Raw genomic sequence first — 16,336 nt, forward strand, 5'->3', positions numbered from 1 at the left:
CCCCCAGTCACCCATTTCCTTTCCCGCATCACAGTTGACCCCCCCCGGCATCACCTTCCACTTGCCCTCCATGACCTACCAGTCACAACCCTTTTCCTTTGGGATGTCTAGGTGAATGTGCACATTCCCTTCCTTCCCGAAATCCCACCCCATCCACATTCACCTCCCCAACCTCCTCCTTCCCACCCCCAGGATCCGTGTCTGCCTCCGAGTCACCACCTATTACGTTCGCCATCCCTTCTACCGATACCGTAGAACCCTCACGCTCCCACCCTACCACATCACTCTGCCATTGGTCATCCTCACCATTCCCTTGTACCATGCTCGCCTTCGTTTCACTCCCCAGGAGGCAGTCATGGACTCATCAGAGCCCTCCCTTGCACATTCATCTGGATATCCCCCCCTCCGGACCCCTTCCCCCCAACTTGGAACCCCTTCCACCCCTTGGTCCTCCCTCACTCGGACTCCATGCCCATTTAATCCTTCCCCCTTCCTGACTCCTTCAGACACCTTTATTTCTTCTGCCACCCTTAGTCCTTCCCCTCCCCCCACCGACTCTTCCATCCAGCTTTACATCTTCCTCCAGCCTTAATTCTTCCTACAGGCTTAGTTCTTCCCCTTTCTCAACTCCTTCCTCCAGCCTTACTCGCTCCCCTCTCCGTACTCCTTCCCTTACACCTTCCTTTCCCCTTACACCTAACTCCCCAGCTGTCATCTTCTCCCCTGTTACCCCCTCTCCCATAGTCCCTCCCCTGCTCCCAACCTTGCCCCCAGACACCTTCATTCCTCCCACCTTCCCAACCCCACCCCATCCTGATATCTTCATTCCCCTCTCCCAACCTCAAGTCATCCTGACACCTCTTCCTCTCCCATTCGATTGTAGACCTTTCTCTCCCACCTCCCTACCCCCCCTCCCTCCCTCCCCCAGTACATCTCCCTCTCCCAAACACAGCTGGTTGTTCCTCGCCACCCACTTTTGACCATCATCCATTGTGAGCAGACCCTCATGGGTGACCTTCCAACTTCTGTGGGCTGCTTCGCAGCAGAGGCGTGTCTATGAGAATTCATCCAGCATTCCATGGACGTTCCTCCAGGATCCATTGCTGTCGAGCTCCAGCATCTTCTGCTCCTCAGATGTCCACGATGCGAGCAAGGCCCTGGCGGTAAGACTCGACCTCTGCATGTCACACTTATCGAGACATTGCACACCAGTGTGCAATCACGCCAACATGGACGGACAATCCAGGGGGGGGGGGGGGGGGGGGGGGTGGATGAGTCCATCGGGCTGGTCTTATAATGATATGCAGACGTATTACAATGAGCTTCCCAACATCCGATGGCGGGATACACGTCCCGCCATTGACAGGCTGAGCAGACGAATCCAAACTACTTTCACAAGGTTGTGAAGCCAATTTTTGACCTTCTCGCCATATTGTCTGCTCACGCCACCGAGAAAGCCAGGCACTAGTGGGCATGGATAATTCTGCCCCTTGTCTTTGTTTATTATAATGTCCTATATTCAAGCCTGAGTTTGAGTTGGCAGGTGTAAAAGACCTTTCTTGAAACAGTTGGTCAGCTTTTTACAGTTTTCAAGACTGGTCTGTGAGGAAGGCAATTGTGCTTTCTAAAGGTGACTTAAACATACAATTTTAACTGTAAAAATGCAGTGGCACCAGAATTCTCCAGTCATTGGTAAAATACAAACAATGCTACAGGTCCAGCCAAACTGCCTGACTTCATTAGCATTCAAGGGAATGTTCTTTCCTCAAGTTACTTGAGATTTAGGACCATAACAGTGGATGTTTATGGAGAAAGCAATGATCTAATTTAAAGTAGCAATTGTATTACACTTCATAAAACCAAAATGATTAAACCATTTCATCTTAAGTGTTTTAAGTATGCAATCTTTGTATTATCACTTATTTATTGCCCTTCAAAGTAGACATTATTGGTCTTATTTAAAATGACAAAACGAAATATGTAATAAGAGGCTATAAAATGTTTGAAAGCCTGAAGCTTAAATTAACTTTCCATCAAAAATACAGATTAAGCCAAGTGCTAATATTATAGATTATACAGTTTTAACAAGGCATAAAAAGCAATCAAATATGTCCATATAGAAGATGACAGTGGTGGCCGTCTGTATACTTGCTACTAATTCCTTCACCTGATCTTGTTAACTCGGTCTGCTACTTTTTTATGGATGCCTTGAATTGGCCCGATGTGTTGACATTCAGGGATTTTTGACCCTGTAGACATTATAAGGGCAATGCACCTTTGAAAATCATTTAATCCTTGGAACATATTGAAGTGATTGTCCAAGTTACTTTATGTTATATGTTACTTTAAAGAAATTAATGGTTAATTATGTATATTGCATCATCTGTGCAACATCTACATTAAAACCTTCATACAACTGCACGGACAAGTCCAGTAAATCAGAGGTCAAAAGTTGCTCTTTTACAATTTTGATACCAAGATTCTTGCTACACATGGTGGAACATAATTTACAATCTTTATCATGTACTTGGCCATCAGATAATTGATTATTAGAATGGTTTTCAAAAGAAAGGTTCAAACTTTTAAACTATTAAATTATTGATATTCAAGATTAAAGTTTATCAGTAAACATTGATATACACATGAATCCAATATGATTTGTTGGGTTTTCAGTATTATTTTAATATGTTTAATTTACAGAAGTAGAACAGAGAGAGAAGCATTTTCCCATCTTTGTTCCTGATGAATTGCTTGCATTAACTTGGAGAAGTCAAACATATCCTTTCCCCTGTTTCGCTTTTCTTCCACCAGTTATGGGTTAACTACCTCTAATCTGTGGTACAAGACCTTTCCTCCTCACTTATGGTACGCAATGTCTCTAGGGAGATCTATGATTGTCCTGAACAACCTTTTCCCCCAAAATCCCATGTACCTTTTACAAATAATAGAGATCTGCACTGACCTATGAAATAAAGGTGGTAAACGCAAATAAGTGATAATAGCTTCAAGCAAGTTCAGGTCGATATCCTTGTATTCACTCAGCTGCCTTTTCACAACTCACATGCCTCTTGCTGATATAATCCATCTAAATTCTCTCAAAACAATATGGTCATGTAGTTATTACCAACCTGATCTTGCAGACTGAGGTCCATTCTGTCTCAACGCCAAACTCCTGTTCTGACCAAACTTGTTTTCATGCCTATTCTTAGTAAGAATTCATGGCTACTGCTTTGCTCAGTCAACTTCCTGCAGCCAATATCCATGATTAATTTTATTGGATTCAGTTAAACTGTTAGTGAAGTGACCCTCATTCAAGACATAAAAGTGATGGAAGGCTGTTAAATGGCAATATATACTCTTCTACTTAAGTACTGCTCCATTTTTATTGGCTGAATAGTTAAATGAATAGAAATAAGAGGCAATGGAATTAAAATGGTGGACTCAAGAAATAAGCACAAGTAAATGGAGGCAAACAGCTAACTCATAAAGGCACAATCAAAGCATATGGTACTTACTAATGGCTGCACTGTTTCAGTATGGCTTTGGAAGAATCACATGTAAGTAATTGTATTAAAGTGAGCAAACTAGGTACTGCAAGACAAATTTAACAGCTTGAGCTCATTAAAAAAGGAATTCTTATTCTTTATGTAATTGAGCTATCTGCCAATAAGACACCAATGCTCAATGCTGAACTTAGTAATTCATTATTGGTTACTTGGAAAACCTCACCTGATTCTTCACATCTAGTTTAAGGCATGGGCGACCACCATTATATGACTTCTCCCGCAGCCACTTGGATCTGATCTGTATCCCACTTCCGCAGGATTTGCTGCATGCCGACCAGTTTGACCAGTCACTTAACTTACAATCTGAAGGACATGGCAAACTGCAAGTCTCTTCGATATACCCTAATTTGAATGATTAAAAGAAAAATATAATTTAGTGGTTTAAAACTTTACCGCTAGATATTCTACAAGCTTGACACATTCATTTTAAAGTAGCTCATGTCTCAGATTGTAATTTGGAAACATGAATTTTCTGAGTTCTTGCTGTCATAGATGATTAGTATTATTAAAATATATAATTACACAACAAACTAATTTGTTTTGCTGGTGATTCAGATATAGTCATTTAAATTAGACCAAAGGATAGGTAACATACACATATATCTATAATAAATAAGCTACTCCATTAACAGGTAGAAAATAAATAGAATATAAAATTAAGATGTTAGATTGAACAATCAGCTAGCTCATTCACAGTTTTACATTTTTTAATGAGCATTTTATGAAATTAGATTTGGTGTTGAAACAGGCATTGAAAACAATCTAAGGATGATAGATCATGGGGTTAAATTATGAGGATAGGTTGCATAAGATTAGGTTTGCACACAGATGATGATTAAAGGAGTTGATAGGGTAAATAAAGAGAAACTTCTTCTTGTGGCTGAGTCCAGGACAAAGAAGCATAACCTTAAAGTTTGAGGTAGGCTCTTCGGGGTAAATGTTAAAAAAACAGTTTTCACACTAAGGACAGTGGAAATCTAGAAATCTCTCCCCCACAAAGTTATTGAGATTAGGTCAATTAAAAATTTCAAAACCAAGAGGTTTAGATTTTTGTTAGGAAATGATATTAACAGATATAGAAACAAGGCAGGTAGATGGCATTAAAATAGAGATTAGCCGTGATCCAATTGAATGGCTGAAAAGACTTGATGGGCTGAATGGCCTACTCCTGTTCCTAAGTTCCTAAACTCAAATAAATTCCAATAAATAGTCTGAATGGAGTCCACTTGCACAATATGGTTTCTCATTCTTTTTTTGAAATTATGAAAAGTAAAACCATTTTCACATAGCAATTGTCTAAGTACTCAGCAATGGAATGGCATTTGATAGAAAACCCCAGGATACTAACACAATGATGATCCTTTATTCTTTCATGGGATGTGGCTATTATTGGTGAAGCCAGCAGTTGTTGCCCATCCCTCATTGCCTTTGAACTGAGTGACTTGCTAGGCCATTTCAGGGTGCAGTTAAGTCAAACACATTGCTATGGGTCTGGAGGACAGCAGGTTTCCTTCCCTAAATAGCATTAGTGAACCAGATGAGTTTCATGGTCACCATTACTGAGACTAGCTTTATACTCCAGGTTTATTAATTTAATTTAAACTCCACCAGCTGCTATGAAGGCATTTGAATCCATGCCTCTAGAGCATTAGCCTGGGCCTATCATTACTAATCCAGTGACATTACCACTATGCTGCCATCTACCCCATTTCATGATGAAGGAAATGTGATATCTTTGCAATTCAGATTGGTGAGTGGCTTGCAGATGAATTTGAATTTAATGCTCTTCCCAAGACATTCTGCACTTATAAAACCACCATTCAGTCCAGTGTGCCTATGTCAGCACTATGCTGGGGTAATCCAAACTAACCCACCATTTTGGTCTGACATTGTAGCTATGCAGCTTCCGCTGCTTCAAATATCTATCCAATTTTCTCTTAAAAGATACAATAGTCTCTACTTCAGTCAGCTTTCCTGGAAAACCACTTTGTGCTCCAACAACCATCCATGTAAAGAGATTTCCCTAACCTCTCACTTCAGTCTCCTAAAGGAAATTTAATTGATGACCCCTGTCACCTAATCACCAGCCAGAGAAAATAGGATTTTTATAATCGCTCAATCTAAACAACTATTAAATCTCTTCTTGGTATTGTCTATTTCAATGGAAATAGATCTAATATCTCAAGTTTCTATCCATAATAACAGGTTCAATCCCTAACATAACCTTTTTTGTATATTTTCTTTGAATGATATGGACCTAAATATTGTTGAATCATCAGTGAAAACCCTCACTTTTGCCTGGGGACGAGGTAATAGATAAAGCAACTGCATATGGTGAAACTGAGGACTTTTCCTGAGGAGCTCATGCAGCGATGTCCTGTAATGATCACTGCACCCACCCACCAAAACAACCATGACTAGCATCCTATGTAGGTGTCACTTGAGCAAACTATATCTCTTCCTCCTTCTTGACCTTTCTGCAGCCTTTGTTCAAAGCATCGTTCTCCACCATCTTCCCACCATCATCCAGCTGGGTGGTGCTGCTCTCACCTGGTTCTATTCTTATCCATCTAATCGTAGCCAGAGAATTCCTATCAATGGCTTTTCTTTTCATTTCTGCACAGTTATCTCTGGTGTTCTCACAAGAATTTAATCTATTTCCATTTGCGTGCCACCCCTTGATGACATTATTTGAGAACAAGACATCAGTTTCCACAAGTACTTTGCCGACACCCTGCTACACCTCACCACATCTCCCTCAACCCCTCCACTGTTTCTAAATTGTGTAATTGCTCATCCAAGATCCAGTATGGAATGAGCAGAAACTTCCTCCAATTAAATATCAGAAAGATTGAAGCAATTGCCTTCAATCCACAAAACTAATTCCGCTCCCTTGCCATTGGTTTCAAACCTCTCCCTAGCAACAACCTGAGGTTGAATCAGATTGTTCACAACCTTAGTGTCATACCTGACCCAAGATGAGTTTTTAACCACATATCCACACTTTAAGACTACATATCTCACCTCTTCATCCCTGCCTCAGCTCTTCTGCTGTTGAAATACTCATCCATGTCTTTGTCACCTCGAGCCTTGGCTATTACAATGCACTCCTGGCTGGCCTCCTACATTCTATTCTCTGTAAACTTGATGTCATCAAAAGCTCCGCTGCTCATGTCCTAATCTGACCAAATACCGTTCACCCTCACTCCTGTACTCAGTGACCTAAACTGGATGCCAGATAAACAATTCCCTGATTGAAAAGTTTTCATCTTTGTTTTCAAATCGCTCCACAGCCTCACACCTTGCTATCTCTGTAATCTCCTCCAGTCCCACAACCCTCTGAGATATATGAAATCCTCTAATTCTGGTCTCTTGAGAATCTTTGATTGTAAGCACCGTTAGTGGCTGTGCCTCCACCTGCCTAGGCCCCAAGCTCTGGAATTCCCTCCCTAAATCTCCCCACTAATATTTCCTCTAAGACATTCCTTAAAACCTACCCCTTTGACCGGGGATTTGGTCAACTGCCCTTATGTCTCCTTATGTGGCTTGGTGTCATATTTTGTTTTATAATGCCTCAGCAAAGTGCGTTGGGATGTTTTATTAAACTTAAAGGCATTCCATAAATACAGATTCTTGTTTATATTTGTTGTTGATGGTACTATTAGTGACATCATCTACCATTACTGATGATTAGGAGGAAGCTGATAACGCATTGATTAGCTGGTTAAATTATCCTGTATTCTTATAGATAGGCTATACCTGACCATGTTCCATGTTGTTGTGTTGATGCCATGTCACAGCTGTACGTAACATGTTAGACAGCTTTATTTTGATACACCTTTCCTGATCTTACTGACTAATATGTAAACAATTTTTTGAAAGGTATACATATAGAGTCATTGTATCATCATGACATAGAAGGAGGTTGTTTGGTCCATTGAGTCCATTCCAGCTGCCCTTTGAGAAATCTAGTCAGTCCTATTCACCCCTTTATCCCCATAGTTCTGCAAGTTTATTTCCCTCAAGTGTCGAGCCAATTTCGTAATATATTTACAAGAGTTGAGTATAATTTTGTTAAACCACTGCTAGAAATCAGACAATATTTAGAAATTAAGATACCTATCTGTAAGCAGCTCACATTCACATACATCTTATGTTATTCAAAATCTTGATTTGGCTCTAAGGTTTAAAAGGGAAAACTGTCTACAAACTAGGTTCATGTCCATACTTTACCCATTTTTATATGGTGATTATGAATTAGGAAAATGACCTGTAATGTTTTACAGAATGAAGTCTTCATAATCATACCATTAATATAAGATGACATTGTAACCCAGAACAATAATTTTAATTTCCATACTACAGCAAAAGCCTTCAGAAACACTTTAGCTTTGCAATGTTAATGAGTCTATGATATTAATCATAAAATTATCAACTCTATAATGTATCCAAAATCATTATACATGGAATGGCAAGCTATCTTGCAATCACTTAGGTTTTTGCCAAAGAATGATTGACAAGCATAACTTAGTTACAAGCCACAAAATTGGATACACATCAGCATATTACGAACTTTGGATTTGGTATAATTAAGATGTATGTGCAATAGCACTAAAATAAAACTGGATATTTACATTACTCATCCAGGATTCTGCTTATCGTATCTTAACCCTCACCAATTCCTGTTCAGCCATCACCAGTGTTCATTGACCTACATTGACTCCAGTTTGGCAATACCTCAGACTTAAAATTTTCATCCAAGCTTTCAAATTTCTACGTGGCCTTGCCTTTCTCCATTGCTGTAACCTCATCCAGCCCAACAACACTCCTAGATTTCTGAGTTCTTCCAATTCTGACCTTTTCTGCAGCTCCAATTTCCATCATACCAACATTGTACGCTCTGCCTTGAGCGGCCAAGGCCCTAAGCTCTGAAATTCTCTCCCTAAACCTTACCACTTTACCATTGTTCTCTCCTCCTTTAAAACATCCCTCAAACCTACCTCTTTGACCAGGCTTTTGTCACCTGTCCTACACTCTTCTTGGATGGTTTGGTGTCAAATTTTGTCTCATAATGTTCCCGTGAAGCACCTGGTGACTTTTGTTTACTGTGCTATATAAATGCCTGTTGCTGTTGTTATATTTTGGCATCAACTGTGTTGACTTATTGGAGACCATCAATCGCAACTTTTTAATAAGTCACAAGAATTGAAAATATAGCAGAATAGCAACGATGCACAGTTTCTGGGGACAGCAATTGGTTTTACCTTTGCTTCAGTGTGAACCTGGTACATAACCATTCATGACACCTTGAGACTGAGCTATGAAACCATCTTCAAGAAATAAAACTGCAGGTTATGTTATTCTCATCCTTTGGAGCTTATTTTCAGTAATTTTAATTAAAACAGGGAGTAGAAGGTCCTGACCATTAAATCACTTGGAAAGCCCTGAACTCAAAGTATAGTCTGTTGACCCCTGATCAAGTTTGACCACTTGGCAAATAATGAATATACATTTGCTACTTTAAAATATGTGCTTCCTCAAAATTTGGATTTCTGATATTATCCATTGCCAATCAATTTTGATTGTTATAGTGCAACCTGTGAAATGTAACTTGTGTATATTGCATTGATATCCAATATCAGTAAATCAGGGGCACAGCAATTTGATCAGAGTGCTCAAACTACAGTTCTTGATCTCCCTTAGAAAAGTGCCTTTTTAATAAAAAAATATTTCAGAGAGGGGGTGAAGCTTTGATTAACACACTGTTTTTTTCATCTACAAGACCAGGGTTTAAAACTAGCTCAGATTCAACATCAAATGTAACACATTATTATTAAATGCAAGCATATAACACAAAATTACTCATAATTCAATGCAATTTTGCACAGAACCAGAAATCTCAGAGGCCAAAAGGATGTTCAGCATGAGAAGTAGAAACAAAATTACATGAGTTCAATAAAAGGGACCATCCTCTGAAGTTTGGGTATAAGCAGGTAACAGAGAAAGGGTGGGGAAGGGGACTAGCGGAACTGCTCCTGCTGGAGCTGATATGGGCTTGATGGGCTAAATGGCCTCCTTCTGTGCTTTAACACATTCATGGTATTGCTAGCTTAGAATCGGATGTTTTTTGCACTTGGCCATTTTCTAGCTAACCTGGAAATACCTGCTATCGATACTGTGACCCAAGTGGAAAAAAGTGTTGCGTTCTTTAGCATTCAAAGCCCTTTGATGGACACACAATAAATAAGCTTGGCCCTGCCAAAAAATAAGTTAAATTACAATATGTACCAAATTTGGATCTTTAAGAACAAAAATATTTAGTACCATTGTGATTATAATCAGAATTGTAACAACTGTGACATACCAGAATTGCTACAAAGCCAAGGATTCACCAACTTCTTATTTTGATCATAGCAGGCTATGGCTCGGTAAAGTACACCCTGCCCGCAGTCTTTGACATCTACTTGAAACTTCATGCCAAGTTGCAGTTTCACCTTGTTTTCAGGAAGAATACAATCTGACCAATTTCCTTGTGGTTGACCGATAAATTTGTCACATGGGCAAGTCTTTGTCTCAACTAGTGGATCCTTGTGGCACTTATCTTTCTTCTTGCTTTTTCCTAATCGAACAGAAAAAAATCTTTACATTCTTTACTTAAACCATAACTCTTCATTTTTCTGATAGTGTTTGATAATCATTTAGAAGTTCATGTGCAAAATATCCTATTACATTTATTCCTACCATTTGTTCTTTACCCAAATGTATATAACAATCATCAATTCTGAAGGTGCCAGGCATAACATCAGACACATGTTGAAATTCCAAACTAATAAATGACCTCTTATTCCCCTTTCGTACTGTTCTTGACTATTTATCCACCAAAAATATTTGGAAAAGGGGCTGGTCCTACATGATGAAGTTATAAAGCAAATTCTCACCCGAGTTAAAACAAAAGTGACTAAAATAATAGTTAAGATGCTAGGAGGCCAAGCTTTGATGTTATCTTCCTATTGACTATTAATAGTGAGCAATTATTATAATAATTAACCTATCTCAGAAATAAGTAAGTATAATACCCAGTTTTCTGAGCACTGTCCTTTTGACTGGGAATAGAGACAGAGAGTGGAATTTTACCTATTAAAGGAGGATGGACCCCAGTTCATGCAGGGCGTTAAAGTCCCAAAAGTTACAATGTGTGAGGAACTCGGCCTATTCTCTCTCTCTAACGCATTTACCAGGGGCACATTTGGAAGCGAGCGGGAAGGTATCAGGTTAGATTTTTAAAAAACAATTTGGTGGCCATTTAATCTGCTATTCTAGATTTAACTGTCAGTACGCTGATTTCCTGAGCTGCACGGATCTCGCCTGGATGTACAAGATAAGAACACAGAGTGGTCAGGGCACAGTATGCATGGTAAATGGAATTCTAAAGTCAGGAATTGGGTGCAAGAGGGAATTTGGTGCAGAGGGGAAGGAGGTTGCTTTTTATTCTTTTTGCTTTACCTCCAGTAACTTGAGTATTTTAGGTCTGTTTCTAAGCTAGGAGACTGTAACCTGCTATTGCTTTACTAAATTAATAACTAGCTAACTAATAATAAAGAAGGTTAGAATGACATGGCAGGGCAGATGGCGTGATGTGACTGCAACATGTGGGAATGTGTGGAATGCATTGCAGTCCTGGACAACCATATCTGTGCTAAATGTTTGTAGCTCAAGCAACTTCGGCCCAGAGTTTCTGAGCTGCAGACAGAGTGCATACATTGCAGCCTTCAGGGAGGGGAGAGTTACCTGGACACTTTGTTCAGGAGGCAGTCACAACTTTTAGGTTATGTAGAACTTTAGGGTTGGTAAGCAAGACCAGGGGGAGAAATCATGTGCCCTGGTGCTCCTCCTATTTCTGGGTCTCTTATTCCCCCGCCCCACCTTTAATTCTCCCCATCAATCATGCATGTTACATTTTTTTCTTTCAATATTCACTAATCAACTCACCAAACAATCATAGCGAGGTCCTAGTAAAATGATAACGCCCATTGTTGGCATCTGGTTAGAAATATCATCCAATATATATGCAGCATGGGTCATTAGTATTAAGAGCAGCAATGATATAAAGCCGTGTTAGTTTGTGTGTACCCAATAGGTGATCTCACCATGATTTTTAAACAAACCAGAGATTACAAATTTTAACTTAATAGCATCATGCTATTAACTATTAAGTTAAGTTCACAGGAAAATATCCCATTAGATTTTTTTTTATTCATTCATGGGATGTGGGTATCGCTGGCTAGGGAGGCATTTATTGCCCATCCCTAGTTGCCCTTGAGAAGGGGGTGAGCTGCCTTCTTGAACTGCTGTAGTCCTTGGAGTGGATAGTATATCAATAACACCTGGGCAGATGATAACACTGATTTTGGTGACTGCCTCATTGCACCATGTGTACATGGTGACAGTAAATTCATATTGGCAGGAAGGATTCAATATTATAGAAAATCTTTCAAGTTTTGTTTTACATATTTTGACTAACTATGCAGTATAGAAAAGAAAGACCGCCTCCATGCTGCAGCTCACATTGTTTCATTGTTGGAGAGTTGTAGAGGGAAAGAGTGATGAACGGAGGGAGGTAGGTGAGGAAGGAAGGAGGATAGGGGACAGTCCCATTCACTTGCTGCTGCCTAAGCTCCCTCCTCCCTCCTGGACACACTGTCACAGCACTCACTCACCTCACTCGAGATAATTCTGTATTACTAGAAGCGAAGTTCTGGTTCCTCTGGGAGTGGTTGGTGCTACGGATGCGGACAATAGCCAGATCCTGCCTGGCGTAAGACAGAGTGACAGCTCCCATGGGCCTGCGGTTGTCTTGTTACCAGAGACTGCCTCCTGTTCTTTCTTTTTCTGCTTCTTCTCCTTGGCCTCCCAGAAGATATTGTCACAAGTCGTTCAGTGCAGCTGAAAGACTCCTGCATGGTCGCCAGCGGAAATGACCAGAATAACTGCTCCAACTCTTCCAATCACAGCTTCCCTCTCTCCCACCCTTGTCACTCTTCCTATCATAGATCTTGTCTCTGAAAGAGCAGCAAGAGCTGGAGAGAGGGAACCTGTGATTGAAGGAGTTGAATCAATGACTAACTTGAGCACTGAATGCCCAGTCTTGTTTTGTCTCATTGGTTTCCCAATAGCTTGCATTCAGCAGGTCTTAGCAACTTCAAGGGAAGATAACATGAGAGCTTCAAATACATCATAACTTGTTCATTTCTTTTTCAAATATAAAATGAAGAGCATTGCTAGATGATCTTTACAGACCAATCACCATGAGGGAGAGAGGAACAGCCAGCCACTGGAAAACCAGCTTGGCAAGCAAATCACGGGAAGAAAGGAAGAACTTGCATTTTTCCAATGTGGGAGAGACAGAGGGCAGGATTTTTAGGTCGGCCAGCCGGAGCAATCGGTGGGCCCAGGATCAGCCAGGGAACTAACCGCCAGCCGCGATCGGCCCCCAACCATGATTTCACGCTGGCTGGCAAATTAACGGCCAGCCTGTGTGAAGCACGCGCTGAAATGCTCAGCACTGCCACGGTGGAGGAAGGAAGGGGGCAGGTGTGTGCTGACGTGAGCACGGGTGTGGGTGAGTTCTGAATGAAAGCTCTCTGAAGGCCTCAGGGAGCTGAAAACTTGAAAACAATGAAATAAAGTTTTAACAAGCATTACAATCAATCACCTGAGCATCAACATGATAAAAATGCTGTCCATAGATTTTTATTTTATTTAATAATGGAAATCTCATCCCGCCCTTGGATGAGGTTTCATGAAAAATGCAAAGTCCATCTGGCCAACGCGCCCATCTGCCAACCATAAGGTTGGACAAACCACGAAACTCATAGACAATTGCAACTTTAGTTATACTAATTGGCCTCTTAACTGTGAGCAGTCACTCTTCCAACTTTTGCGCGTGCCTATTGACCCAAATATCGCGCGAGCGCGAGATGATGTTGGGACGCTTGCCCAACATCATCTCGCGCAATTTCACGTCCGATCGGGTCAGACACACGTCCCCATGCCAATCTAAAAATTGTGCCCAGAATCTATGATTGCAGGAGCAGCTGCGTCTTTCCCACACTTGTTGCTCCCCTAATCACTGTTCTGCTGTCAGTTCCCACTCTCAGCAACTGACAGTTCAACTGGCAGTTAATGGTTTCTTTGTTAAAAAAAACCTGCAAAGTGCTGAGAGCAGGAAAGACCTTCCTGACCAGCTTTAAAAAAAAATCAGAACTGTCAGTTTCACTAACAGTTGTTGCGAATAGGAACTGCTGCTACTGACTTTCAGGAAGCTTCATTATTTGCCAGCGGACTTTTAAAAAAATCAGAATTAACTGACAGTTCTTTTTTTTTTAAAGTCAGTCTTTCATGTGTGAAGCTCTGGCTGTTCATTCTGGACAACAATGAGAGAACTCCATTCACAACAAACCCAGGCCCCACTAGCCCCCAGGCCCTGGTGTTTCACAGCTTATGCATCTACCTCTCCTGGGCCCAGTTTTCAGTGGACAGGGACAGGAGGGTGTGGCTGTGAGACCAGCAGGGTTGGAGATCCACGATGTAGTGATGAAGGAGCTTCAGCCCTTAACTTTGACCAATAGTTACAAGCTATTTGCTACCTCTGTGGATGAGAACAAAGACTGCAGGGAGGATGGGCAAACTGACCACATCACCATTGTGCAGGAAGCCATTCAAGTGGGGGGAGTGAAAAGGAATGTGGTGGTGATAGGAGACAGTATTGAGATGGGGTAAGATATAGTTCTCTGTAGCCATGACTCAGCAATCCAAAGCCTCTGGTACCTGGTGCCAAGTTTAAAAACATCTTTTCACAGCTGGAGAAATATTTGGAATTGGAGGGGGAGTATCCAATCATGTGGTTTGTGTAGGAACCAACAATATAGGTAGAACGAGGTATGATGTTCTGCTGAAGTATGTTGAGCAGTTAGTGTTCAAGTTGAAATGCAGAATTTCAAAGGTAATAATCGCTGGCTTAGGCTCAAGGAGAGAATTAAATGGTGGCTTGGAGAATGGTATGGGAAGAAGAGGTTTTGAATCAAGGGGCAGTGACATCAGCATTTGGGAAAGAGCGTTCCATTCCATTGGGATAAGCTCCAGTTAAACTGGGCTGGGGTCAGTGTCCTGGTATTGTGCAATGGGCTGTGGATAGGGTTTTAAACTTAAAGAGGGCATGGAGGGTTCAGATGAAGGGGAATTTGGAAATCAAAAGTCAAGACAATAGGGAATTTAGCGATTTGGGTAAAGAGAAGCAGAGTAGGATGAGAATGGCTAGAGAGTTAACAGTAATAGTGCATTAACAAATAAGGTCCACGCAAAGACCTCGGCAGAATATTCTGCACCCTCTTTTACCCTGGCACGAGGGAGGCAAAGCAGAATGGGGGATCAGTGATGGTGGTTACAGAAATGCCTGTATACCCCCTGACTATGGAATCTTTTATAATGAATATTTTTCTATTCTTTGCTGTTCCCTCCCTTGCCCATTAGTGCCATGGTCTGAACTGCACTCCTGGAGAATAGCTAAAGAAAACATTGGCGCCTTAGAGGCTGAGACAGGAGAAAGTATCATGGTGAATGAAGAAATGGCAGAGATGTAGAAAACACAAATAACAGGCCAGAAATAGAGGGTAACTAAATGATTAATAAAATGGAGGAACTTAAGGTAATTAATACCAGTAAAGAAAAACTATTGGAGAATCTTTGGCAGTAAAAGCCAACAAAGTTCCAGGACATAATGGCCTACATCCTAGCTTCCTAAAAGAGGTAGCTGCAGAGATAATGGATGCACAGGTTATGATTTTCCAAAATATCCTACCTTTTAGAAATGTTTTAATTTTTAGTTTTCATGAAAAGAGAGAAAAAATATGAGGAACTACAGGACAGTTAGCCCGATATCAGTCATCAGGAAAATGCTGGAAGCTATTATTAGGGAAGGCTTAACAATGCACTTAGAAAATCCTACCATGATCAGACAGAGTCAATGTTGTTTTACAAAGGGAAAATTGTGGGCTTTTTTTAGTATTACCCAGTAGGGTAGATAAATACAATAGGAAATAAGGGTTCGGACCCTGATCAGAGGGTTTAGGCCCTTATGTTCTTAATGAAACTGTCATTCTAGAAAGCATTTAAATAGTGAAATAGGATAGCTGTGGCCATGCCTACAGGAAAGGTTTGTACTCTCAGCACTTGTCTCAAGGTTGTGAATTCCCTGATTTACAGGATAGGGGCAAAATGTTGGAAGTCATTTGACTTACTTCGGGACTTAATTACCTTGCTGTAAACTTAACAGCTCACAGCTTTCACTGCAGATTGGGAGCAGCTTGTTCAGCCATTACACTGATCTCTGAAGACGACAGAAATACCAAGACCAGCAGAGCAGCAGTAGCAACATTTGCCTTCTCTGCTACCCCATGTCACTCACAGCACAGTGGAAACAGATACAGAGATCCAGCTTGAAGGAGGTGATACCCCCAAACAGGGTTTACAGTCAGAAAATCAGTTCCTCAGCATAACTATAAGACCATAAGGCTATAAGACAAAGGAGCAGAAGTAGGCCATTCAGCCCATCAAGTCTTCCCCGCCATTCAATGAGACCATGGCTGATCTGATAATTTTCAACCCCACTTTCCTGCCTTTTCCCATAACCCTCGATTCCCTTACTGATTAAAAATCTGTCTCAATCTTGAATATACTTAATGAACCAGCCACTACAACCCTTTGCGGTAAAG

At 40.9% G+C, this 16,336-nt stretch overlaps 1 protein-coding gene across 1 annotated transcript in view; it reads right to left on the reverse strand.

Annotated features, from left to right (window-relative positions):
- The window catches only part of thsd7ba (thrombospondin, type I, domain containing 7Ba), a 676,798-nt gene that overhangs the window by 294,190 nt on the left and 366,272 nt on the right, over positions 1-16,336 (reverse strand). The window contains exons 13-14 of the mRNA XM_041200229.1: positions 9,931-10,185; positions 3,730-3,908 (exon numbers count right to left, since the gene is read on the reverse strand). Coding sequence (XP_041056163.1) covers positions 3,730-3,908; positions 9,931-10,185 — 434 coding nt within the window. The remainder of the gene's footprint in view (positions 1-3,729; positions 3,909-9,930; positions 10,186-16,336) is intronic.

Source organism: Carcharodon carcharias, chromosome 12 (genome assembly GCF_017639515.1).
Source record: "Carcharodon carcharias isolate sCarCar2 chromosome 12, sCarCar2.pri, whole genome shotgun sequence".
Taxonomy (NCBI): Eukaryota; Metazoa; Chordata; class Chondrichthyes; order Lamniformes; family Lamnidae; genus Carcharodon; species Carcharodon carcharias.